Consider the following 26,936-nt stretch of genomic DNA (forward strand, 5'->3'; position numbering starts at 1 on the left):
GCCCTGCGAAGTCCCGCGCCGAGCCGAGGGGCCGAGCCGGAAGCCGCCGGCGCTGCGCGTCGGGAGAGGCGGGCAGGGGCCGTGCGAACGGGCGTGCGAGGCGGCGGCGAGGGACGGAGGAGGCGGCGCCGGGAGCGCGGAGCCGAGCCGTTAAGCGCGTCCGGCCGCCTGCGCGCGTAGGCGCCGTGTGGAAGAGCCGCGGCCCCTCGGCGGGATCGGCGCAGAGGGCGTTGGAGAGGCGGCGGGGCAGAGGCGCGCCGCGGCGGCGGTAGCGGCGGAGGAGTAGGAGGAGGAGGAAGAGGAGGAGGAGGGGGCAGCTCGGTCCGCGCCGCCGCGGCGGAGGGAGGGCAGCGAGCCGCAGCCCAGCGCCTGCAGCGCACCGCCGGCGCCATGGGTGAGTCTCCAGCCCGGGGCCGAGGCGCGGGCCGTGACAGCGCGAGGCGGCGGGCGGCTGGCAGCGGAGCGGTGCGGAGCGGCCCCACCGCGGGGCCCCCGGCCCGGCGCCCCCCGCCCTCCGCCGCCGCCTCGGAACTGGCTTCGGCCCCGCGCCGCCGCCCGCGCTCCCCTCCTCCACGCGCTCACTTCCTGCCCGGCCGAAATTGTATAATGTATTAATGGGGCTGCGCGAGAAAGCGAAAATGCCGGAGAGCTGCTGCTCGCTCTTTTCTATCTCGCTTTTTTCTTTTTTCTTTTTCTTTTTTTCTCTCTCTCTCTTTTTTTTTTTTTTTTCTTTTCCCTCCTCTCTACCCACCCTCCCCGCGTCCCTCCTCCCCTTTTCTCCTTTTGCGCCCAAATTTGGGAGGGAGGAATTCGCTGCAGGAATTAAAGCAGCGCTGAAATATGCAGGAGAGGAGCGGGTGGGACCGATACCGCCTCGCCGCGAGGAGGAGGAAGGAGAAGAAGAGGAAGGGCCGCATGCGGACGGATGCGCGGGACGAGACCGCTGCCCGCCGCTTCCCCTCGCGCTGCCCGGCTCCCGCTGCCTCTCGGCTCCGTGCGGCCGCCCTCCCGCTGGGGCTCGGGCTGAGCGAGGCCTCCGGAGCCCGCCGGGTCTCCCCCGTAACGCCGCCCCGCTCCGTGGCGGTGGGAGCGGGCGGCCTGGGGAAGGCGGCCCTGCTCGTTTCGACGCGGTGCTCTCGGCTTCCGAAGGACCGGTTGGGTACAGATGTGATTCTGTGGCACGGCGGCGTTCAAGAATCTTCTGCACGCAGTTGTTGTGCCACCTCCTGCTGACGAAACGCGGGTAGCAGGAGGTTGTCAGGAGAGTCTGCTTGGACGGTCAAAGGGATCCCTCTTTGCTCAATGCTGGCTTGCACATGCTTCCACGTGCAGAAATACCATCGATATTAATATTGAGACCAAAAGAAAATCAGCTTGAGTGTGTGCAGCCTCAGCTTCCCGGAGAGTTAATGGGTCATAGCTTCAGATCTTACCTGTAAGGCAGACCATGCCTTCTCATGCAGGTTTTTTTGTTTTTTTGGTTTTTTTTTTGGTAGCAGCACCTTTTCAGTGTTATCGTAGATTCATAGAATGGCTTTCTTTGGAGGGATCATTTGTTTCCAACCCATCTGCAGTGGGCAGGATTAGTACCCACTAGATCAGGCTGCCCGGGGCCCCATCCAAGCTGGCCTTGAACACATCCAGAGATGAGGCATCCACAGCTTCTCTGTGCCAGCGCCTCACCACCCTCCCAAGTGAAATGTTTTTCCTAACATCTAGCCTAAGACTCTCCTCTTATAGTTTAAATCCATTCCCCCTTGTCCTATCCCTATCAGGCGGTGTAAAAAGTCACTCTGCTTCCTGCTGATCAGTTCCCTTCCAGTACTTAATTTCTGACTTTCAGTCAAAATAACACCACCTTACCGGCTGAAAGGTTGCCAAACTTGAGAAAAAGCAGTTCTGTGTAGCATCAGACCATCTTCCATTTGATGGTGGCTTAGTTTGCAGTGCTTGCCGCGTTCTGTGAGGTTACCAGCAGCTCTGTCTGGTGAACATAGAAATGTAATTTCCTTCTGGTGTCAGATGGCAGATATTTTTTCTTGTAGCTGGCGTGTGAATAGCAGGGACCGATAACTAGAATATTTCCTTAAGAGGGCAGTTTTCAAAGACATTGCTCTAAGGGTTGATAACTGCATGGTCTGTGTAGAAATTGGAATTGAAATGCAGGAACATCCCCTGCTCCTCACTGATTGCTGCTGTGGAGAAAGGCTCACTCCGTAGTTGTAGTGAAATTGAAGGAGATGTACTGAAGCAGTAGCAGTGTGTGTGTTGATAATAACTCGGAGCATTTCCTTCGGTTGACCCACAAGGACAAGTGACTTGTCACAGCTCAAATGGAGCTGTGGATGTATACTCAATATGACAAACAATTGTCTGTGTGTATGGGTAAGGGATCGTTGTTTGTCTTAAGCAGAGATAAAGGATCAGATTTAGAATTCTTGGTAGCAAAAGCACAATAGATTTTGCTTTGTTTTGTTTTTCATGAGAAGTGTGTCTAAACACAGACAGCAGTTCTCTTTCCTTTTTTCCTTAACCGGTAGGTATCTTCGTTGCTCTCTGTCAGTGGGCCACGTTGCTTGTACTCCTTAAACTATTTAGTTTTCAGAAAGTTCCTCAGTGCTTTGTTGTTCTTGTTTTGAGTGCCACCTTAATGTGTGCATTAAGACAACAAATAGTTATAAAACAAAACAGCTAAAGATCCAAACCACATTTTAAGCACAGTCAGCAATGAAAAATGTACCTTGGAGAGGGCGTAGGAGAGAGGCTTCTTCTCAGAGCTGTGTTGTGAGGTTCATCTTCAGCATTAACATGTTGCCAGACTGTTCACTTAACCTGTCTAGACCAGGAGTGGGTATGTATGAGTGATGTTCTGTTTGCTCTGGGTTGGTTTTCTTGCTCCTGAAATGAAGCAGTTAATTGCAAATGTGTTCACTGTAATTAGCATGGCATTTGGTCACCATTTAAGTAGTTTAGTTAAGTCTCATTTAAGTTAGTAATTCAAATTCAGGGTAGTGTTAATCTCTAGGCGGACACAAGCTGTCCTTACAGAGGGCTGCAAGCCTTGAGCTGATGTTTACAAGATGTATTGCAGAGGTGGGGATGGTGACACAGGAGGAATGGGGAGGTTTCTCAACAGCAAGAGCTGGAAACTCGGCTCACAGAAACCAATACCTTCCTGCTCACCTTGTCAGGGGCAGTTCTGCATATGTCAGTGGTGAGTCAAATTAGACTTCTTTCTTGCCCCTGAGTTTAATCGTGGCATCGTGATAGTTCCCTAACGTCATCAAGCAGCTCTTCTGGCTTTCTTAGTAGTGAAGAATCCCGTCAGCTGCTCTGCAAAACCAGAGATTCGTTGCCTTGATTGAATGTGGCTGTTAAGATGCTATATGCTGTAACATTATGACATTCCTTGTGTTAACAATGGAATTGTAACCACCAGGCTCATAAGCGTCATAAAAGACAGTATGTGTGCACTGTCCGCTGGTGGAGTCTGTGCTAGAGGTAGATAAAACTTGTGCCTGGCTGGCCCTTGTTCTGATATGCATCCTGGATCTCCTTCCCACAGAAACCACTCACTTGTTCTGCTTTCTGTGCATGAGCAGCGTGCCTTCCTGCCATCCCAGGCTGTGTGCCCACCCGACCTCACACGGCAGGGCGTTGCATCACTGGCCTTCAGGAATTGTGCCTTAGTGGCTCTATCTCATTTACAGACTGCTTTCTGTACGGCCATTTTTAGGCCACATTTCCATAAATTAAAATGGTAAAAATGATTAAAAAAAAAAAAAAAAAAGCTGTTAAAAATGCAATTGCAAATTATTTTGGAAGCAAAGTTGCAGAACAATAACAGTGAGGGTGTTGCATAAGCTTATTAGCTTCTGAGTATAACTGAATGGTGATTTGGTTAGTTCTCAGTAGCATAGGAGACATAAAAAATCAGTTCTTACCCAGTGGTGGCAATCACCCCTCCAGATGTAGGATCTTAGTTGCTTTCTGTCTGTTTCAAACTGATATGTTGTGTGTTCTTGTTTCTTCATCTGAGTAGCAAAGAAGCTGGGAGTTAGAGGTAGGGGGGAGGAAAGTTTAAAACATAAGGAGATTTCTCTTTCCTTTGACCCCTGTAGCTTTAGGAGGATCAATATTAAGATGGAGCATATTTTAGTGTCAACATTTTTGGAAGAGTTTTCTAAATAGAAAAGTTGCATTGTAATCATGAAAGATGAGAGATCTGAAGAAACAAAAAAATAAATCTGACTTCTCTCATTTGACCACAAAAAAAGACCAAGGAATGACACTGTGTAGAATCACATTCTATTGAATGAGACTGACTGAGCTTTTGACTGTTTTGGGGGTGCTCTGGGGTAAAGTGTGGTAGGAGCAATGACTAGAAAGAGAGAAGTGCAAGCTAGATACTTGTTCTCTTTACAGGCCTTGTTCTCTTTAACATTGCTGGTGGTCTTCCCCTTTAGTTCCCTTTCTTAAATGCTTTTATCATGAGATTCCACACCTTACACTTGTGTAACTGGACTGCAACTGAAAAAAACTTTCCTGATTGTGTATTTGTCTCTTGTACTTTGTGTTACCTCTGCTGCTCATGTAATTGGTACGACTGGATGAGCTTGCAGTTGCAAGTGGCAGTTAACCTTACCGTAGTGTGGGGTAGTTTTTGGTTAGATATCTGAGCTGATCTGGCTTTGTTCCCTAGCTGAATAATTACCAGGCTCACAGGAGGGAAGCCTAAGCTCACCCTGGTGGTACAGTTGCTAATCAACTCTCTTGGCAGTGGTTTGAAGGGAAGCAATTGGGCTGCTTTCCCTACCCGTGCAGCAGTGCCTCGTAACCATTCATGGAGTCGGGCTTATAGGAATTGCCTGTTTGGTGTTTTTGGTTTCCTACCAGTTGAGCTCCCTGAAACTGGTATTGTAGGGGTGCAGAAGTGATGGCAGTATCATGGTGTATCACTAGCGTTAGGGCTGTCTTGAGCGATGCGCAAAGCAGAGTCCCTGACTGATGGTGAGTGCAGAGAATATTGCAGTGCAGTGGGCCTTGCAGTCCTGACCAGGTTCTACTGTGCTGATATCTGAACTAAAGTAAGGAACTGGCGTTAACAGTCGTGTTGTCAAAAGCAGTGGTTGGAGGTATTAGCAGCTGCTGCTGGAGAAATGTAATTTTTCTGGAAGCTTTCTGGCAGCAGAGATTTTTCTCATTGTATGATCTTGCCAATGTTCCCTGTAGTTTTTTGTGTTTTTTTTTTTCCAAACAAGAATGCAAAACTTGGAGTTTATGACTCAGAATTTGACTTCTGGATTGCTGGCTTAAGTGTAATTGAGTGGTTTCAAGTTTGGGGCAGTGAGAATTTCTGAAGTAGGGTGAGTCCAAGAAAACCATCTTTTTATTTCCTTATTTCTCTCCCTGCCTCTGGAAGAACAAAAAGCTTCCTAATTGCAGTTAGTAAAGGTATACTAATAAACCAAGAGGTTCAAGATTAAATTAACTTCCTGTTGGAAGACATTGCCAGATGGTGTGAAATTAAGGTCAGAGTAATCTCTTGATCGCAGGCAAAGGGGAGACATTCTGTTGCCTTCTTTTTTAATTCTTTTAGCACGTATTTCAATGAGAACTTTCAGGAAGGAGTAGCTTTCACACTGCTGCAGCACTATTTACTGGAGCTCACGGTCATCTCTACTGTTCAGCTCTGCCAAGTATTGACTTTGGTGCTCTGATTTGCAATTCTGTGGACGTCTGCAAACCTGCAAGAGCAGCAGAAGGACCCTGCAGTTTGTAAGTAACGGCAGGCAGCACTTTAAGAGACCGGGGCCAAAGCTAGAGGATGTAGTTGTCTGGTCCTTCTTTATATGTTGTGAGGATAAGGACTTTGGACATCATAGGGGATGCTGCTTTTAAATCAATTGAAGGAAGAATGTCTTAAAATGCTACAAGTACAAAACAGTGCTCCAGAATAGATCCTTGAAGGGGGGAGAAGGTGGAGATGTTGAGCCCCCATTCTATAAACAGTTGTTCCTTACAAGCAGTTTTAAGTTTTGTTATCAAGCTAGTTTTTCAGCTGGTTGGTGTTTGTTCCCTGTAGGTGTTTAACAGGGCATCCATAAAAGGTCCTCAAGAGTTGTTGTATTCTGGCTCCTTGAGCAGTTGCAATTTTCAGTAAGTAAATTCAAGATTGTATTGGTACTTTATGTGTATCAAATTCAAGATTGTATCTGTACTTTATGTGTATCAAATTAATGCTGTGTGAGTGTTAAGGCTTGGTAATGCAGGGAAGGGAAACTGACGTTTTGTTTGTCCAGATGGATGCAGGAATTGATTTTTGGAGAAGACTTTGAAAGAGCCTTTGCTCAAGGTGACTCTTCCAATACGTTCAATTCTCCGCGGGTGGTAAAAATGATCCTGGGTTTCTTGTTCTCTTGAATTGTGTTCCTAGTGGTGGATCTTGGCTGTAGAGTAGTGTGGAGTTCCCACTCTAACACTGGGCATTGCTAATGGTGCAGCACAGCTGTCTGTTGGTATAGGTATTGGGCTGTGTAATGCACAGTCTTCACAGCCAGCTTTGTTACTAATGCCACGAGTTCAGGCAGTTGGGAAGTTGAGAAACCAGCAGATTTGGAGGTGTTGATTCCCAGAACAGAGCTGTGACTTTAGTCTGTGCAGTCTTCAGCTTTGTACCTGAAGGAAGCAGGCTGCTGGTGGCCCAGGAGCCATCAGATGGTTTGAGAAATGCACACGGTGAGAGCCGAGTTGAAAATATGTTCCTTGACGTGGAATGAGTGAAAGCAAAACTTTGGGTTTCTAGCTGCTTACTTATAATTACCGTTCATCTGTAATATACCAATTAATATATATTGTAATAATCTGAGAATGATGAGATGTAATGTTATCAGTGTTGGCCACTCTTTGTGTCAGATTGCTCCCCCGAGGGTTGCAGTAGTGTGAGATGTTGAGGACAGTCTTTCTTACACAGTCATTAGCAGTGGAGGCTATCTTCCTGTGGTATCTCCGCAGCTTAAAAAATAGATGGTTCAGAACAGTGCTGACAGCCTCCCGTGTCTCAAATCTTGTAACATCTGAGCTTAGCACATGGACCCTATCTCTGAATTGCCATCATTCTTTAAAGTAGCACCCAATTCTTGTTTTGATCTCTTAGGTCTCCATTATAAATACAGAACTTCTTAGGCAGTGTGGAAACGGTTTAAAAAATAAACCCCTCTAAATACTAATGATTTAAGAGCTTCCTGAGTTAGCATCTTGTTAATGGTGAGGTACCCTCTCATGTTAATTTTTCCAAAGAAATCACTTGTCTGAGATAAAAGGGTCCATTGCTTTCAGAACGCTCAGTGCTCACTGGTCTGGAGTGCTGTTTTGCTGCAGCGCAAGAAAGGAGTAAAGCATGAAAGATGAGTGACAAGGAGATGTTTCAGAAAGCTTTAGCTCCAAGTGTCTGTCGTGGTGAAGCCCACAGGCCTTCTGCAAGTCAGAACTTGAGGCATTCGGTATAGAAATCAGCGCAGGGGAAAATAAAAGAATATTCAGAAGAACAGATGGCTTCCATATGGGAACAAGTTGCATCCACCATGTAGAAATGTATGGTAAAAGCCCTTCCTCTTAGTTACTTTAAATGAGAATTCCTGGTGTTAACAGAAACACCAGAGGTGACACGCTGTGATTTCTCTCGGGGTTTTGGGGGCACTGCGGTGTGTGAAGGTACTGGAGTATTGCTGCAACAGTGAGCTAGCTCAGCAGCTCTCCTGCAGCTGCACGCTCCAGGAATTCAAGTAGACAGGCTGGTATTGTTGCACACGTAGTGCAGGGGGCTGCTATTCCTTGCCTTGTCAACCTTGCAGCTTCCCCATGAGCCAAATGGTCTCGGCTGTGAATTGGAGGCATAGAAAAGAGGTGGGCACAAAGTGTGTGTTTGCAAGTATCTTTTTCTAAGCACCTTTGTTGTAATGCTGTCAGTCCGGTTGCAGGAATTCCCTTTCTGTGTTGGGGCAGATGTAACGTGCTCTGGCTGTTGGCACTGCTTTGCCCTGAGATTTGGGGTAGGAGAATGAGGCAATCAGTGTTTGCTTTTATAGAGTAAAGTCTATGAACTGTGATCTAGCATCACCTGAGTCCTTGTGTCACTGACTGCTCTGTGTGCGGATCCTGGCAGAACATGTAATGTTCTCAGTTCCTTCAGGTTTGCTAGCATGTTCAACAGAGACTTCAGAGTGGGAGTATATAGCAAAGGAACAAGCTTGATACATTGCAGCAGAACGATTCCATGTATTTCCTAACTGTTACTGTGCCTTGTTGCTCCTTCTCCAAAGTTTCCATAGCAAAGTGAGACTCCTAAAGTGGTCTCCCAAGTGAGGCAGTAACTGCAGTGACTGGTTTGTTTCCTTGAAGATGGCTCTTCTCAAATGCTGAGTGTAATTGGCTTCACAGGAGATGAGAGATAAGAGCGGCGTGAGGTAAAACTGCCAGGAAGTTCCCACCACCTTGTTTGTCTGTTTGATGCTTTTTTTTTGTTTTACATCTCTTTGGGAAACTTAAGAGACAAAGTGACATTTATGAAACCAAATGCAGATCATTCTCTTTGTTTAGTTTCTTTTTTTTTTTTTTCAGGGAGGTTTTATATAGAAGAATCATTCATAGCATTTTACTGAACATTCTACCTTTGCATCTTTGATCTTCAAGGCCTGGGAAAGAATAAACATTAAGTGACAGCAAAACTGAGGAGGAGAAGGTCAGAAATGGTGGTAGATAACCCCCATACTGTGTGGAGGGTGTTCATTGTGCAGCTGTTCTGATGCCAGCTCCTCTGGCTCCTTGGCTCCTCTGTGCAAGTTTCCTTGCCTTCTGCGTTGCATCCTATAGTTGTCTGCCTGGTGGCTGGCCTTATTTTTTTTTGTTCAATTATAACTATGCACACACACATATATTTAATTAGATGAATTAAGCTTTCTTAGTGTCCTTGTTAGATCCGTTTTGCTTTTCTTTGAGGTTTTCCACCTTTCCACGTTGCCTGAAGCTCAATGGATGGGTTGTGCTGTCTACTCTTGTGATGTTTTGCATTGCAGAATCCTTTTACTCTTAGGACTCACATGTGTTTAATGCTGTTAATAAAGCAGGTGATTGTAATGATAGCACAGGAAAAGAGAGAGCCTACAGCCAGCCAGCTTCACTGGTGCTGGCTCTGACTGCGCCCCATGAGGTTTTGAGGAACAGTTTGAATTGCAACAGCAGTCACTGGTCAGTGGTTGAAGTTATTGATTATTGACTTAATCAGCTTGCTCCTAGAGACTGAAGAGATCCTGGCTTCTTAATAGCACTCACCCATTGAAAGGAGTTTCTCTTCTGCGTCCTTCTTGAGGAGTTTTAATTCCTTCTAATACAGGCAAGACCACAAGTTCACACTTGCAAGCCAAGTACTCTTACTAAATAAGGTGTCTTCTATCTGCAGGTGATGCCTACTTGAGGGACTAGAGGAGCCAATTGCGTGTCCATCTGCACTAGATTTCTGCTGTACAGATTATGGCAGGTGTTACTGATTCAGCAGGTGTTTATTTTAGTACTGAAAGGAAAAACAAGTTTGTAGATAGCTTAAGTTTAGGTTTGCAATTGTAGCTGATGAGTTTCCTTCTTCCCCTTCCTTTTCCCTGGCTTTTTAGATTCAGCATTTGTTTTAAAAGTAGGGAGAGTATATCTTAGTTTGTAAAAGCAAAGTGAAGGTACTCTCTATTGTGTAAAAGAAACAAACAAACAACAAACACAGAAAAGAACAAGTGCTGTAGGCACCTAGCAGCATCACTGCCCTAAGTAGTGCTACACAGCTTTTGTTCCAAGAACAGCTCTTAGTGTTGGCCTCTGGGATGTGGCAAGGCAAGGTAGGGGTATGTATTGGCTGTATGTTTTATGAAGGCTGGAAGAAATGTAGGCTTTATCAACCTGTGGCAAGCTTTTAGGGATCTTGATGTAAAGCAACTCCTAGGCCTTCCCATAGGCTTCAAGACTTTGAGGAACTGATGTGGAGACTTTAAGCAACTCGCAGTGTTGCAAAGGATGATTTTATTTACTTTTGTAAAGTTTCCATGTTGAGTATATTAAAGGAAATAGAGGAAGTCCCTAATGTGTTTTGCAGAATGGTCTTTCTGTATAAAACTAGAAATCTGTATAATTATTAAAATATATGAAAAAATATAAAAAAATATCACGGTGATAAGAGATGAATAGAAATGTGTGTGGCTGGAGAGCATGCAGAATTTAAGTTGGAAGTTCTTGAGAGATTACTTTAACTTCATTGAAAGCAGTGTTCCACCAGAGCAGGTGAGAAGATATGGAAGCTTCCAAAGCAGAAGGGAAACTTGGCCCATGTCGAGGTACCTCTTGAGAGCAAAGTGACTGCACAGCAAATACACGATTTAGAAAAGATGTTGGAAATGTGTCCCCCACTCCAAATGTGCAAATTGAGTTAAAAATGTTGCTTTCTGTTTACATCATTGGTAAGTGCCATTGCTGGCCCATGCCTCCTGCAGTGAGTAACTGTGCTGATGTTCCTCTCAGTGTGGTTGGATTTCTCAGGTTTTCTGGGATGCTGCTAAGTTACTTTTAAATGGTAGGTCCTAGAAGGAGAGCAGGGAAGGACGAATGGCATTTCTTATTTTTAGAATAACTTTGAGTGGGAAGCTCCAAAGCCCCATTTTGATGGAAAAAACTGATTGGAAAGATCAGGATTTCCGACACTGTCAAACTGCTTTCCTGTTTTATCCAATTGTCTTCATTAATACTTGCCATAGGACGGGTTAGGTCATAAATCCTTGAGATTTTTCATAACATCCTGTGCCAGGCTGCTGGTTACTGGCAGTGCCCAGCAGCTGTGCTTACCATGCAGGCAGGCTGAGCTACGCTCCCAGGCTGCACGCAGCAGAGGCAGAAATGGCTTTAGCTCACCTTGGGCTTGCATCTCTCCTTGATAAGAGGGTGCAGTGCTTCATCAAGTAGTGGACCTTATGCCAGCCATCTTTTGGCCCAGATTGTATTTCTGAAGATTGTCTTTTTTTTTTTAAATTTTTTTTCTTGGATATCAGCACAAAATAGAGATGTAAATTGCAGAGAGTGGGCAACAACAGAGACAATAGGCAGGCTTGGCAGATGACAGAAAGATTGGGATTTTTAAAATTGTTGTTTGTAAAAAGCTTCCTAAGGTACTGCTTCCTTCTCATCAGCTGCACAGTTAGAGCAGCTTGCTGTTGGCTGTTAATCCATTGCTTCAGATGATGGATCTGAAAGCTCCCGCTCAGCTGCTGGTTTATGTGGGCTTTGACATTTTGCTTGGGGCAAACCTCTATTAAAATAACATTGAGTGCACTAAGTGGATGCATCAAAAGTCAGCTAAGGCCAATAGTATTATTTCTCATATGACTTGCTTTCATTTGTGCTCCGTTAGGACAGGGATGATGAACAGCAGTGAGGACTTGCATAAGAATACTAACGGTCACTTGATTAAAAAGTGGCCGTTAAATGCAGTGTAGGGGAATGGAAAGTGATAGATAGGTGGACTGCTGTTGTGCTGTGTGATCAGAAGTGAGCTGTGAGCAGCTGCTGCAGCCCAGGAGCAAAGGCTTGGGGCTGTGGTTCAATTCCCCACAGGCATCAGCTCCGTCCTCAGAGGTCAAAAGAGCAAATGACATGTTGGGAGGAAGTAAAGGAGCTGAGGATGGGAGATGGCACGTGGTGAGGCCGTGTAGATGTGTGACTTTTCCTTGGATAGCACATTGATCTCACTTGGTCTTTCTAGGAGATTACAGGTTAAGGAATGTTGCGGGAGAGCTGCAGAGGTGATCAGAAGCATGAAACTGCTGCTTCTCCTTAAAGTATGTTGGGTTATTAAGGCTGTTTCCTGACGCAGGAGTGCCAGCTAACTAACGGGAGGTAATTTCAAAATGGGAAAGTCCTCCATTTAACAATGTGGAGTCAATCAGAGGAAGATCTTGTGGCTGTGGGTGCTGATAGGCTGAGGGGAATGCAGAAGCCAAAGGCACGCATCCTGCTAGATAGCAAAAGAGACAGGGAACCTCAGCGCTGCTCTGAGCTGGTATCCATGATGGTGTCAATCTTCTGGAAATAGGCTCAGAGCCTCGGAGAGTATGAAAATAGTTAAAAATTGAAAGTTAGGGCTTGGAAGCGTCAGTGATTGCAATCTTAAAACATGATAACAGGATATTTTTTGTCCTTCTCTTTTGTATCATTATCATGGAACTGTCAAGCACTGGAAGATGTGTAGTGGAGGAAAAAAAACCAACCCAAAACCCAGACTTGTGAAGAGAATTTATGTTACGGTTTTTATGGTTGTTATAGTTACTCTAAGTGCTTTGTTGGAGAGCTAGTGTGGATCTCTTGTCACCCACAGATAAATGATGCTGAGCAAACACTTAACTTCTGCACCCTAATTTTGTTCTTTATTTTCTGTCTGTTCAACCAATGTCACAGTTTGCATTAATACTCAGAAGTGAACTGATGCTCTTCAGTAAATGTGGAAATTTTATAGAAATACAAAACCCTCAGAGATATTTACGGTGATGATGGCTTTGGTCTTTGTACCTTTTTCACTCTTAAAAAATAATATGTGATAGCATGGTGAAGTGGGGTTATGTGTTGTGGTGTGCACCTATGAAGAAAACAAATGCCCTTGAGTCTGTTGTGGGTTCACATAGCATCTGATAATTGAAAGCACATTGCACAACTAGAATAAAGAGGACTATTGAATAACTGCTTGTATTGGAAAATGGTGTGAAGGTTGTTTAGCTCACTGCTGTGAGATGAAGCCGTCTCTTTAAAACAGACCAAATCACTGTTTTATGAAGCACTGTGCACTAAGCATACGAGATTAAAAGAGTAGCGAGGAACTTTGTTGATCAAATGTAAGTAACTTTTTCTTTTTCTTTCTCTCTTCACAATACCTGCTCCTCTTCCTCGATTGCTGCTGTACCTGCATGGGCTCCTTGCTGCAATGGCTCAAATTCATTCTTCCACCGATCTACTGTTGGATGTGTTCTATCAATGTCTTCAACACTGGAAATGATGGAAATGCGTTGTTCACAAAGTAGCTGTAAGTATTACTTTGGTAAAGACACATTACAACTTTTGTGAAACACAGTAAATGGCTTTAGTAAGTGAATTGAACTGAGCTGGGTGAAAGTCAGGAAGGGATGAAAGCTAAGGAGACCCCTCTGGTAAGTGTTGGAGACATGAAGTGTTGCCCTGCACGGTGATCCATGCTGTGGGATGTAATGCTTCAACAACCACAGCAAAAGTAATAATTTATTTTAAAAGTTGTTGGAGGAGCTTAAGAAACTTGATTCCTCCTATTTTTTGCTGTTTTTAGAAGTAGAAGGTGTATGAACAAATCAGATCTTTTCCAAGTCAGTACAGTGAAAGTGCCAATTTTAGTTGATGTTGGCTTTCCAGAAACTGGAATTTGACAACTGATTTTGGTTTTTACAAAGGCTCTTTCCTGTTGATGGAATATAAGTCCTTGAGTCAAACATGGCATTCAGATTTGACACTTCATACATCCTTTTGTTTAGTGACATCTCCATTTTGTTTGAATTAAAACAGATTGTGAATGTAAACATTATACATCAGCTTAACAGAGCAAACAAGCTGAAAGTTGCTGTCTAGTCTTGTTTGGCATTTCATTTTCAGATTTCTTAAAGTTCTTAGCAGTAATACCATTCCAATTGTGCAACTCTTTGTAAAGGAGAAGGAAAGGAAATAAGAATAATGTAATCAAAGCAAAAGTTATTTCTTTTGCTTAAGAACAGTTTCTGGTAAGAATGGCTTACATTAAAATGTATGTGCAAATTGAGAAGCAGAACTGTAAGGAGTGTCTGAATATGATTAGGTATTTTATGTCCTGTGGGATAAATAGCAGTTACATATATTTAATAGTTGTTAAGGACCTGCCCTGTTGAGGAACTTTTTCATAACTTAAAGAACATCCTACTGAGTGAGAGTTACTGTCTCTGAAGCATTGGCTCATGTTTAGCTTGTTGGAGTGTAGCTGATTATATTTCTCATGTGTTGTAGTGATTAGAAAAGTCAAACAGTCTTTGAATTAATAATAAAAAAAAAAAGTAAAGAACTCAAATCTTCTAAAACTTTTCAGATGAGCCTTGAGACTGAAATGAAACAAAAAGCAGAATAGAATTTCTTAGAATTTCTTGATGACAAAAGGCAAAAATCACACATTTGGAGTACAAACATCTGTTTCTGTGTGTGTTTGAACTTGAAGCTACAATACCTAGCTTTAGCAGGCTGTCATTAAATATTCCTCTCCTATTCTGTGTGAATTAATTAAAAGATGCTGCCTTTTTAAAAATGGGAAGGCAATTAATGGATTGTATTATCACTAAATGAGAACTGATAAGCATTAATATTAGGATTAAATCTTTCTTTCCTAAGCAGTTCTGCTAAATTCAGCCTCTTTGGATTTACTTACACTGGTGCCATCACTGAGTTTGTGTTACAGTGATGTGGCATTCGTGGGGAGTAGTGATTTCTCTGCTGAATGGAGGTAGCAGTTATGTCAGTTTAAACTGACAGTTTAAGTAAAATTAATTAATTGACTAGTGCCTTGGGATTGCAAATAAGCTAGTTCTTAGGGCATTGTGTGCATTGAAAAAGGATAGCATTTTTCTATACCTGCAAGGAATGCTTGCTTTAATTAAAAAACATTTCCTTTTGAAGTGTAGGACTTACTGCTGTGAACATGTTGGTTTTTTTCCTGTTTATTTCAATATTTAGAAAAAGCATCCAAACAAACACAAATTGTTTGTAGAATTTAATGTAGAATTTAAATCAACCAGACTCCATGCCATACAGTCAAGGTCTAAGGCAGTAGTGCCTGTAGTAGAACAGATTTGTGTGTGGGTTTTCATAGAATCTCCGTCCTATTGAAGTTTGTCTTGGAGAGGGGAATTCAAATTGGCACACAGTGCTTCAACTCTGGATGCTTGTAACTCTTAAACTGTGAAAGAACTCTTAAACTGTGCAACATCAAGTCATGTTCTGTCATCTTTGGTTGGACATAATCTACTGTTTTAAAGCCACTGTTCCATATAAAACAGTATCTGGTGTTGCTTTCAGTAGAAAAAGTGCCAAAAGTTTTTTTGCCTTTTCTGTAAAAGAGAGCTAAACTGTTGTGTCTCATAAGAAGATCCTCAGACCAGTTTCATCATCAAACGCATTTCTAGGATTCTGCTAGAAGAATGGTTTGAAAGTAACATGGCTGATGTCTGCAGGATTACCAGCTCTAGGACAGTGAGGGAGCAGTATTTTAAATACCTCCAACATTTTCATTTTTGTGGTGAGAAAGAATAATGGCTAGCATCCAAAATTCTCATCTCTTTTCGTAGTAGGGCAATATTATGAATGAGTTTTTCACAGTAAAGGGCAACTGAAGTTTTACATTTGTGAAGGGTTGTTGTAACGTGCGCTGCATTTGCAAACACTGGGCATAGATTGACCACAAAGGGATGTGTGATGCAGAACAGGAGTGCATCAAATTAGTCCAGAAATATTAGGGCAGTACCACCAAGACTCACAAGAATACGCTCCTACAACTTGCCTGTGTTTTAAATGAGTTTTGGAACAAAGTTTTTAATGTTTGTACTTGCACACTGTTGTGCTTGCACAGTCACAGTGCTAACACAGCTTGCTTTCTGTGCAAGACTGCTGGGTATTGGTGCAGTACACTGCAGTGTCTTTGTATGCAGGTCAGGATGTTGAGAGGTAGATAGGCATCGCCTCTTGGGGTTCTAAGAAAAAACAATCCCACTAAGTAGTTGAGAGCTTCTTAAACTTGTGAATGTCTCTTGTCTTAGCAACAGAAGAACCTTGAAGGATATGTGGGGTTTGCAAATCTTCCAAATCAAGTTTACCGGAAGTCTGTGAAGAGAGGATTTGAGTTCACGCTCATGGTAGTAGGTAAGTTTCTTATTCACTGAGTAGGAATTGCTGGATATTGACATAGTTCTAACACATTATCACGTTGAGTTTTATTTTGCATGGTCTTTGAGAAAACAAGCATCTTTGTCTTCTTGACTGTTAGATCTAGAGTGTTTGGAAAGAACATGTCTTATGCAGGTAGATAAGGAAGAGAACAAAGAACAAGAACTCTGCAGTTTATGCAATTAAAAAAAAAAAAAGCTGATGTGGGTCTTGTCCAAAAGATGACTTGCAAGTATCACAGAATAGAAGGGATTTGAGCTCACATTTTCATCTGAATAAAAATGGAACTGCTTTTACAACCCTGAATGCAGCATGAGAATCTGGAATCCCAGCACAGAATTAGGTCCTGCCGTTTGACCATATCCAATGCATTCTACATTTCTGTGGCCACAAAACTGTGGTACAAAATCCAAGCTTTAATTTAAACAAACCTTTCTAGTTTGTATGGTTGCAATGAAAACCAAATGTAAACAGTGGGTTCCCTATGGACTACAGGCAATTTGAAACTGTAGTTGGTATGGATGAAAAATGGACATAATAGTTCATTTAGGTGGCAGTGATCATCCCCGTTGTTATCTGCTTTGATAGGACATCTGATTTCCCTTTTATTCTCATTTGAGTATTAGTATGGTAGTAGATCGTGATTACAGTTTGGTACTGAAGCATATGTACTGGTTATGTAATTCCATTTTGTCATGCTAATGGTCAAAACAACACAAAATAATTTTGTAATAGCCATCTGTCTCTTTCTTGATGCCTGCCTTTGTCTTTGGTAATTTGGATAGCTTTAATGCTTTGTTTTGTCATCAATACAATGGACATGCTGTGCAGTATTCATGTACATGTTACATAAAAGTACTGTTGACTAAGTTAGAAACCAAGGTCAAATTGGTGAATACTTGTAGTTCAGTTATTTTCTATTGATTACAAAGTGAACGTTATAAAATTTGAGGGTTTTTTTTTTTTTTTTTTGAATTATTTTGGAACTAGAAGTCCCTTTGTAATCTAGCATCCAATTACAGAATTCATTTCTTACAGAAATCTACTGTTTTGAATAAAATATGGTTTTCTGCTCTTGATGAATGGGAAGGAAAAGCTCAATGACACAAGGACTGGAGGACTTAAACTGTCCTCAAGTTTAAGCCAAAATGGGCTACAGTTTGCTCTTCATTGTTTCAATCTTGCAAGAATCAAGTCACTTAAAGCACAAATAATGACATATATTAGAACTACAGGAAGTGAGTGAATTTAAATTTGTGGTCTTACTTTTGTCGGTAGTTTAGTCTAATGCAGTTGCATTTAGGGAAACTGTAGAAAATGTCTTTTGAGAAGAAGAGTTGATGGAAAAGATGATCTTGACTAGAAAATTTTGTTACTACTTCTATGTTTAGCACTGTTTTTGTGTATAGTGTTAAAACTTAATTTCATTTGTGAACAAATCTGTTCCATTTTCTGCATGCTTACTCAGGGAATCGTCAGTAGGTTTCTAAATTTGAGTGTTGATTTTTACCATACCTGAAGTACAGAAGGTTTGTGTGTGGATGTGAGTGTTGGAACCATGATCCACACATGATCTCTTCATACTAGTAGCTTATGTGTGTGTGAGGGAGTATTTTTGGGTGGCAAATTTCAGGGTAACTCATCTGGTGCTGAAAAGATGCATCCATTTTAACTATAAGCATAGTTTGCATTTTACTGAATACTTGCTTATAAATGTTGAACTCTAACGTGCAATTTAATTCAAGTAATTAACTATTGCTGTGTTCATGCTTTGAGGTACTGTAAGCTAATGTGGGTTTGCAGTCTTTAGCTGCCAGTGGGATAAAATTTACTAATAGTTAATGGAATGTCCTGTAGTCTGCATATTTGGATTTCAAGGTTTTAGCACTATGTTCTGTTCTGTATATGGTTGGTGCTGATTAGCTAAGATCTGCATCATCTCTTCTTGAAAATCTGAAATACTCTCCTGCTCTTTTCTGCTGCCAGGTGTCATGTCTGCATTGCTGCCTCTTGCTGTAGATTGAACAAATCTGCTGCTTCTGCTTTATTTATAGGTACTTCAGTGTCAGTAAGTTAGCTGTTCTGAAGTGAAAAATCAGTTTGGTAAACAGATCCAAGGAGGAGCTCGTTTGGGATCTGCCATCTCTGTATCCAGCTGTTTCCAGGTGTTTGGGAGGCTTTAATGTGCATTTCCATAGATGCTGATAGTTGTTCATTTAGTCTGGGATTGTCAAAACAGCTTACAGGATTTATACAGCATGACACATGGCTTCTTTGTCTTGAAATGTGCTCTATAAAATGCCACTGGTGTTCTGGAGGGACTTGTCAGTATAGTCAGTTGTACAGTTACACTGTTGTAGAAACACTTCAGTTTTCAGTTTTCCTCTGAAAATGTATTAAATACAGTGTCCAACAAATCCAAACTTCTTGTTCCAATAAGAAATTTGTCAGGGAGGTCAGTTTTACAGCTTCTGTCCAGGGTGTCAAATGTGACTGTATCCCTAACGTGTGCAGTGAAGTCACCTTGCTTCCTGTATTCGTGCTGGGCAGTGATGTTGGAGAATTTGAAAACACTGAGCATGAGGCCCAGTGGTTGCTGAAGAACCTGGCATATGTTTTCTGGAGTGGATTCAGGATGTGAATGCTCCTTGTTGAAGCTGTTGGAAGGTGCTTGTGGGCATAGCTTTGGGAAGGGCTCCATTTCAGCCACGTGGGGCAGCATGCTGTCCTGTGGTTTGGTCCAAGCCTAGATTTGGTGCAGTGAGCTTATTTCTAGTGAAGTATTTTCTGGAAGCGTAGTTGCTAATTCTCAAGCGTTCCGGTGTTTGCATTAAATGCAACTAAAAGGTGATGTGTTTATGAAGTACTTATGAACAGCTGATGTAAAAAAATGTTTCACGTTTGATGTTTTAAGTATCATTGAAAAGTTAACTTTGCAGAGTAATTCCAATTCCTGTTACAATTTGGCCATTATAAGCATTTCAGTTTTTCAGCCTCATTAACTATAGTCGTGTTTTCTCTAAATTCAGTTGTTTCTTTTGGTAGTGTTTCTAAAATTTTCTTAAGAAATGGAAGGCTGAAATATAGCCCTTCTTATTCCTATGTGATCACAGAATGGCCAGGGTTGGAAGGACCTCAAGGATCATGAATCTCCAACCCCCTGCCACATGCAGGGCCACCAACCTCCCCGTTTAATACCAGCCCAGGCTGCCCAGGGCCCCATCCAACCTGGCCTTGAACACCTCCAGGGATGGAGCATCCACAGCCTCTCTGGGCAGCTGTTCCAGCACCTCACCACTCTCATAGTAAAGAACTTCCCCCTGACATCCAACCTCGATCTTTCCTCCCTCAACTTCAAACCATTTCCCCTTGTCCTGTTCTTATCTTTCCTTTCAAAGAGTTGATTCCCCTCAAAAGCCTACAAACTGGGCTTACAAACAGGCTGATGGGTTGTGATTTGGACGTTGTTTTGTTTAGTGGTCTCACAAAGCTTTTAATCCCTAATAGATGTATTCTAAAAGGCTGATCAGCATTTCAAGTGAAATAATGCTATTTCTGACATTTCTATTTGTAGAATGGATACTAAGAACCTTTTCTGAGGATAGGATGTCAAGCAGGCAGAAATGGGCACTGAAGGTTTAAACCCTGATGCTTTCAAAAGAAGACATTCAAATGATTTTATAAAGCAGCTAATTCTACATCTTGCATATTGAAATCTCACCAGCGGAAGATTTGTCAACTTAGTCTCTGCAGGCTCTTTTCTAGATAACCCCATATTATCTCATCAAGTGTAGATAGTTGTTGAAATGTTTGAGGGTCCACGATAAATACATGGTCTGTATGGAATCAAGTCTGCAGTCTCTATTTTTCTACTTTTTTTTTTTTTTCCTTATGAAGGAAATTACCTGCCAATGTCAAACTCACAGGAAGACTTCCAGAAGTAACACAACAGTAGTTTGTAGTTCACAGTTGAAGAAAATCTCGACTATGAATTTGTGTTTTTTTGCTTACTGATATAATTACAGGTATTTAAGTATCAGGTGTGTTTTGTTTTTTTTATTTGTTTGATTTTGTTTCAGTGTAGTGAGAGCTGTGGAACAAATAGTTCCTTTTTGCTCTCTTTCTTCAAAGGCCTGCATCAGGAAATGCCTCTTCAGTTGCTCTTGTACAGAAATGATGCTGGTAACAAGTGATTTGAACTGAAGATACCAAGTCATAATTTATTCTAGAATTCTTTTTACCTATAGTCTTTTTACCTATAGTATAGAAAAATTCTTACCTGATCTGCAGTGTGTGCAGAACCCCCTACAGGCAAGTGACTTTGCAGAGGACCTTTCTACTCAGTTCCTATTTCTAGACCAGCTGTTTGGTAGTTTTGACTCTGAAGGCAGTTTTGAATCCTTTCCTGTAGCAAATTGACTGTTTTGTTTTCTAATTGTTGCTTTAGTCTTGTAGATCACCTGTGGATTACAACTTAAAGGAAAATATCATACAGTACTGTGATGGTGTTTTGTTTGTAATTACATGCAAGCTTTAAAATGTTTTGGTTTAAACATTGCTTTTTTGGCTTAGACAGAAGTGGAAAGGCTGTATTTTGCAGGACTTGAAGTTACTTTTGAGAAAAATGCCTTTACTGGTCCCTGAAGAAGACTTTGATTGGTATAATAGTAGTATTTTTCTGATGATGGATTGTGTCCTGATTGGAATCACCCTTCTGTTCACTATCTGGTTTTGTAAGACCAGCAAGTGTACCAGCTGCTTGAGATGCTCATGTGTACTTGTTCTTTGCCAGTGCGATGCCCTTCCTTCCCAACTGTGCCTCATAGGTGGGATAGAAGCCATTCAGTAAAGGATAGGAAGAACAGTTAAGTGCAAAATAACACATGGATTGACAGTGCCCCTCTGGAGAATGTTCCCATTTGTCATTGATCTGCCATGTGTTTAGAAATATTCTTCAGTAAGATTTATATTGTTTTTCTTCTGCCATAGTATCCAAGTACATGTTTGGGCTTTGGTATCTCCTTTCTGTTTGACTTCCTAGGAGCAGTGAAGAAATAGAGTTCAGTTCAGGCATTCTGTTGCCAGGATCTTGAGACTTCACTGGGGTACAGAAATAAGAGAAATGATTGCATTTAACATACAAGTTCTGTGGATCCAGTGTTGCAGTGATGATCCTCCAGAGTGTTGAAATGCATAGCTGACTGCTTGCACTTAACGGGTGAGATCCCTGTCCCACCCTGAAGAAGAACATGCTGAACTCAGGAGAACGTGCAGACATATAAAAATGGAAGGTGTGGAAAATCAATGGAGTGTGGTAGGAGCCAGAGGATCCTAGAGATGCCACATTCCTTTGAAATAATTTCTGTGGATGGAGTAACGCCTCACTAGCGAGCACGTCACTGCTTTTTGTGGAAATAACTCAATCAGGGTTTCTTTGGGAAGGGAGAACAGATGAACTCTGAAGATGAAGATACTTTAAGGTTGTATTGCTTTAATGCGTGGAAGGTCACTAATCTGAGCTTACTAGCCTGCACTGCACACACTTCCACTGAGTTACTTTTAGGTGGGAGCTTGGAAGTGTTTGTTCACGCAGCTGCTTGGCATCAAATAGTTCTTGTCTCATCCTCATTTTTTGTTTTTTCCTTTGTAGAGCAATGAAACCCAGACATTTGCAGTGTTTTGCCCTTCTCACCTCTTCTGTAGTACTTTGCATCCTCCATTTTTAGTGCTGTGTGTGGTAAGAGAAAACCTGGTGGAGGAAGAGAAACTTTCTACACTGTGTTATTGCTGAAATTTAGTGTTGCTGAAAGTCAGTCTAAATATTTAAGCTTATCTAGAAACCACGGCTCTTCAAGTGCTCACAAGTTGCTCATAGCATTGTTTATCTTAATCAATCCGTACTGGAAAAATAAGAAAACCCCACTTTTATAACCTGTTTTTGTTAAGCTCCTTTTAAGCCTGTCCCATACTCACTGTGCAACACATACGATTTGCACGTAAGTGCTTATAGACTAGAAGAGCTAAGTAGTGAAACTGGTATTTAAAATAATTGCTCTTCAATTCTCAGTTTCTTTAACTTAGCAATTTCCAACGTTAGCTGGAATTGTAGTGCTCACTGTGCAGCTTTCAAACAGCCTTTTGGTTTTTATTTTCTTTCTTCACTGTTTGGATGCCATTTTCTGTGAGCAGGTTGTATGAAAACCAACTGAAGCTTGGTGTCTCTTCCTGGATGCCCTAGCTAAGGCCACGTACATTTGGTACTTCTGCTTGCATTTGTGAAGTTTGCATCCATGTGACTGCAGAGGCCTGATGACCAACTTTAAATGCTACATATTATTGTATTAAAATATTGTTTTGAGAGGTAAGGTGGCACCCAAGGGAAGTTTTGCTGAAATTCTGCTGGTTGTATTTAAATTGAACTGAATATTTTCTTGCTATGGCAGCATTTTTGTCAAAGCCTGATTTCTGTTGTACTGTTTTGTTTGTTTGCATCCTGGCACGGGTTTTGAGGGAAGGGACTTCTACCAATCTGTGTGGCTGTGATTTCAACATCTGGCGAAAACTGCCTGTAACCCATTTGGCTTTTATCTCTCCAAATAAATGATAATTCTTTGAAAAACACTTCTTTTTTTCCTGGTTGACGGTTCATTTCCTTGTCAGTCTCTCATCTTACGAATTTTTCCGCTTCTATCCATACTTAAAATTGGATTTCTGGTAGGTGGATCCAGGGAATTCCATGAGAACCTGCTGAGATGCTGTGCTGTGTAGCTGCCATCTTCATGGTCTTTTTAAGCTGTGGATTTCCTCAGTGCTTACGTATATGATTACCTTTTCCTAGTGCTAGCTGTTTTCAAGTCCTTTGTAACTTTTTCCACGTCTGTAGAATAAATATTTTTCTTTAGCTATTTTCCTTATGTTAGCTCATCTCTTTTTTGTAGAAAAGTCTGTACTTGTGTGCACATACACAAACGTGCATGCTGGTATTTCATATTACCATACTTCTGTTTGTTATGGTGAGATGAGCATTTGAATCTGGTTCATGTTGGTTACAGGTTTATAAATTGCAGTTTAACTGAAATGAATAAAGCTGGGCTTTTTAGATTTAACATCATTGCATGATGTTCCAGACAAGCTACTGTAGATAACTGGATGCAGAGGTGTTTAGTGTAACAAGTAGACTTAAACATGTCTTAAAGAAAATGCCTTACTGGTGGATATGTTCAGCTTCTGAAGTTGTTTATCAGGTGGCTGACATTTGATTCTACCCTCAAAATCCATCATACAGTCCTGAGCTCTTGTGGTGCACTGGTAGGGTATGATCTAAGTGTTGCCCATCTTGTAAGTAATGATGTGTTAGAATGCTGTCAGGTTAGTATTGTTTCCAGTAGCTTCGGATTATCAGGTGACTGTTATTGTTCTGCTTTTGGGACCATCATTGCCACAAGCCTGGAGAGAGGTTCAAAGCAGAAGTCTCATCTTTATTTCCCCTCTCCCCCCCTGCTGTATGGGTTGAAAGTGTCTCTTCCCGTTGGCTGCATTAGACTTGCTTGCTGTATCAAGAAATGCATCGAACTTCATGAACGAACAGGTTATCTTTGTGACCAAAGTGCTATTCTTGGATGGAGTATTTGTGGTCTAAACTTCAATTGTAGTAAATCCAGAGTGCTCTGTTCAATGTGACTCTTCTGATTTGCTGTGGCTGTGTTTTCCCTTGGGCTGACTTTGTAAGGGCGAGTCACAGCTTCACTATGACTCCATTCAGAGCTGCTAGGTTTTGTTTGTTTCTCCAGTGGCTGTGTGTGGTATGGCTATTGCACACATGTTTTTGGTGCTTTTCTTTGAAGCTTCTGAGCATGATTATGACGAGTTGGAGTTTAGGCCCTGCTCTTGTCTAGACTTATTTTTATTAATGAGAATCAGCATGTTCTAAGAAGAATTTCCCTTTGCTTCTGGTCTGGTGCTATTGTAGCCCGTTTTCTCCAGCCATTTACTGTAGTATGATACCTAAGCCAGTGTATTCAGATTTATCAGTACTTGAAGAAGAGAAAGGTTACTGGCTGTAACGTCAGATTAATTTTTATTTGAATTGTCCATCGTTGACCTTTACTTTCCATCCCAGCTTTTCAATTTAGCTTATTTTATTACTTGTACTGAAAATGCAAATGGGAGATTCTTAAACTTTATCTTGAAATGATGATGGATTTCTGTCATTGTATTAATATAATGTCTGTAAAGTGTGTCATGGTGTCCCATCCCTGGAGGTGTTCAAGGCTGGGCTGGATGGGGCCCTGAGCAGCCTGGTCTGGTATTAAATGGGGAGGTTGGTGGCCCTGCGTGTGGCAGGGGGTTGGAGATTCATGATCCTTGAGGTCCTTCCAACCCTGGCCATTCTGTGATCACATACTTCAGGCTTAATAGAAAGAAGCAACTAAGATTTTTTTTTTTTATTTTTTTTTTTTGGCTGGGCCCAACTTTCTAATTTCACAAGCAGTCTTTGCTTAGTGCTTGTCATTGATGAGGCTTTGAGCCAGAAATTATGCTGACAACTTGTAGCAAAACTTGGAATGTGTCAAAGCTAATGCAACTTAGATCATTCAGATATTTCCATGAACGAAAACCAAGTGTTATTCACGATGCAGATGGTTCTCTGGAAAGGCAGAAATAGGCTGTGGTTAATGGATGTTAGACTGTTGGCCTCTCTCAGAAAGGAAAGAAACACAACTGAAGGACGCAGAGAAATGGAACAGGGTAAGGGTAGCAAGTTGGCTGTGCAGTATCTGGCCGTGGGATTGTACCTGGGGCACGTGGAGCTGTGCTGTTTTCTGTGTAAGGTAACTGCTCCGTTGCTTGTAAAGAATCTAAAGCATTCCCAGAGGACTTTCTAACTGTAAGCTGCTGTTCTCTTGTAAATAGCAATTTTGCCGTCTGAAGTCGTCATCTGTTAGGTTTTGAATTTATAGGCTGATCCTGAATCTCAGGTCTGTTTTCTGTAGGTAGACTGTAAGTAGGCAGGCAGCTGAATAGTAAATCAGTGTCTGATGGCAGTTGTTGGAATGTTTGTGGAGCACTTTCCAGAAGACACTAGCAAGCATTGCGTGGAAGTGAAGAACTGCAAAACCAACCACTGAAAAATGTTGTGATTATCAGACAGGCAGTTGGTCACACTTGATAAGCTGAACGGGCACAGACTTAAGCATGAAATGCAAGAATGAAAATAGATTATGTACATGCATTGGTTATTACTGCTACCTTGATCCACGTTGCCCTATTTTCACTGTAGTGTTTCATGTTGAAAAATGTGAAATCCGTTGTTTGTTCCAGTATTTTGCATCTTACTGTAACTGATCTGTTCTTACCTAAGATCTGGGAACTTCATTTTTTTTTTTTATCCTGAACATTAAACTTGCCTGTGATGCAACAAAACAGTCTTGTTTCATGGTGATGGAAAGGTTATCAAGGATCTGCTTTTTGCCATTCAGAAGAACGGTTCACAAGGTCAAGCAGTTTTGAACTATTGTCCCAAGTGTAGGGGGATGCATATTCTGATGTTTGTTACCAATGAGGTAATCTCAAGAATATTCTGAAGATCTTTTGTGTGATTGACCAGTGCTACAGTATTCTAGTGAAGAGCTGGTTGAATTTTCATGTATAAAGCACTACCTCAAACGCTATGGTGATAATCTTCATTGCATTCAATTAATATCTTTATTAAACTCTAATCCATTAATTTCCTTTCATGTCTGCATCGCCTTCCCACGACAGACTTGAGTTTGTCCTGCAGAGTTGAAAGGGAGATACGGATTTTCTGAGTAAACTTTTCTGTTTGTCTTGAGAGTCAGCAATTCTTTTACCATCTGTTTGTGCTTGGTGAAGGTATGAGAAAGTTTACTGTCTGTTTCCTGTTATTTTTTTCTTCGCTGCTTTCCTTACTAGCTATTTACATTTTCCATTGATAAAGCAGTTTTTTTTTTTTATTTTAAAACCCCCAGAAAATGCTTTGTAACAAATAAGTCTGACAAAGAACCCTTCAAGCAATTGAGGCAATAAATACCCTGCAGTAAAAGTAGCATTGTCTCCATATAGGATGGCACATGTTAGTCTCAGAAGGGGCTCTTCTAAGGATCTGAGGATGAACTTGCACTGATCATCAGTTTGCTTAAATCTTGCATAATATGTGGGTGCTTTTTTTCATTAATGACCTGTAGAGAGGTTAGAAACACACAATCATAGAATTGCTCAGATTGGAAAAGACCCTCAAGATCATTGAGTCCAACCACTACCTAAGCATGCTACCTAACTCTAACAACCCTCTGCTAAATCATGTCCCTGAGCACCACATCCAGATGGTTTTAAACACATCCAGGGATGGGGACTCCACCACCTCCCTGGGGAGCCTATTCCAGTGATTAACAACCCTTTCTGTAAAGAAGTCTTTCCTGATATCCAGCCTAAACTTACCCTGGCACAACTTGGGGCCATTTGCCCTCACCTGTCACCGGTGAGAAGAGACCAACCCTGCTCTTGCTGCCAGCACCTTTCAGGTATTTGAAGAGCAATAAGGCCTCCCCTCAGCCTCCTCTTCCCCAGACTGAACAGCCCCAGTTCCTTCAGTCTCTCCTCACAGGCCATATTCCCCAAGCCCTTCACCAGCCTTGTTGCCCTTCTGTGGACCTGCTCCAGCACCTCCATGTCCTTTCTGTGCTGAGGTGCCCAAAACTGAAGACAGTACTTGAGATGAGGCCTCACCAGTGCCGAGAAATAAAACATTTAGAGTTTAACTGTAATTAGGGATATTTCTCTTGTCAGCTTGTTACCTTTTGGTTGCCAGGATTTTCTGTTTCTTAGGCTTCTGGCAAAAGACTGGAGAAACCTACAAACCTCTGAAATGGTAATTCAGGTTTGCGGTGAACCTTTCTTTCTTGCTTCCAGCA

At 41.9% G+C, this 26,936-nt stretch overlaps 1 protein-coding gene across 4 annotated transcripts in view; it reads left to right on the forward strand.

Annotated features, from left to right (window-relative positions):
• The first annotated feature begins 255 nt into the window (after nt 1–255).
• Nucleotides 256–26,936, forward strand: part of SEPTIN7 (septin 7) — a 73,474-nt gene continuing 46,793 nt past the window's right edge. The window contains exons 1-3 of one of the 4 annotated variants that reach the window (XM_042888290.1): nt 256–394; nt 13,098–13,102; nt 15,879–15,981. In XM_042888290.1, the coding sequence (XP_042744224.1) occupies nt 391–394; nt 13,098–13,102; nt 15,879–15,981 (112 nt within the window). In that variant the 5' untranslated portion in view covers nt 256–390. Of the gene's footprint in view, nt 395–2,339; nt 2,342–8,658; nt 8,741–8,795; nt 8,798–13,097; nt 13,103–15,878; nt 15,982–26,936 lie in introns of those variants that run through there. The other 3 variants (XM_042888287.1, XM_042888288.1, XM_042888289.1) reach the window with 3 other exon arrangements.

Source organism: Lagopus leucura, unplaced genomic scaffold, assembly GCF_019238085.1.
Source record: "Lagopus leucura isolate 7727_CA_CO unplaced genomic scaffold, USGS_WTPT01 Super-Scaffold_100157, whole genome shotgun sequence".
Taxonomy (NCBI): Eukaryota; Metazoa; Chordata; class Aves; order Galliformes; family Phasianidae; genus Lagopus; species Lagopus leucura.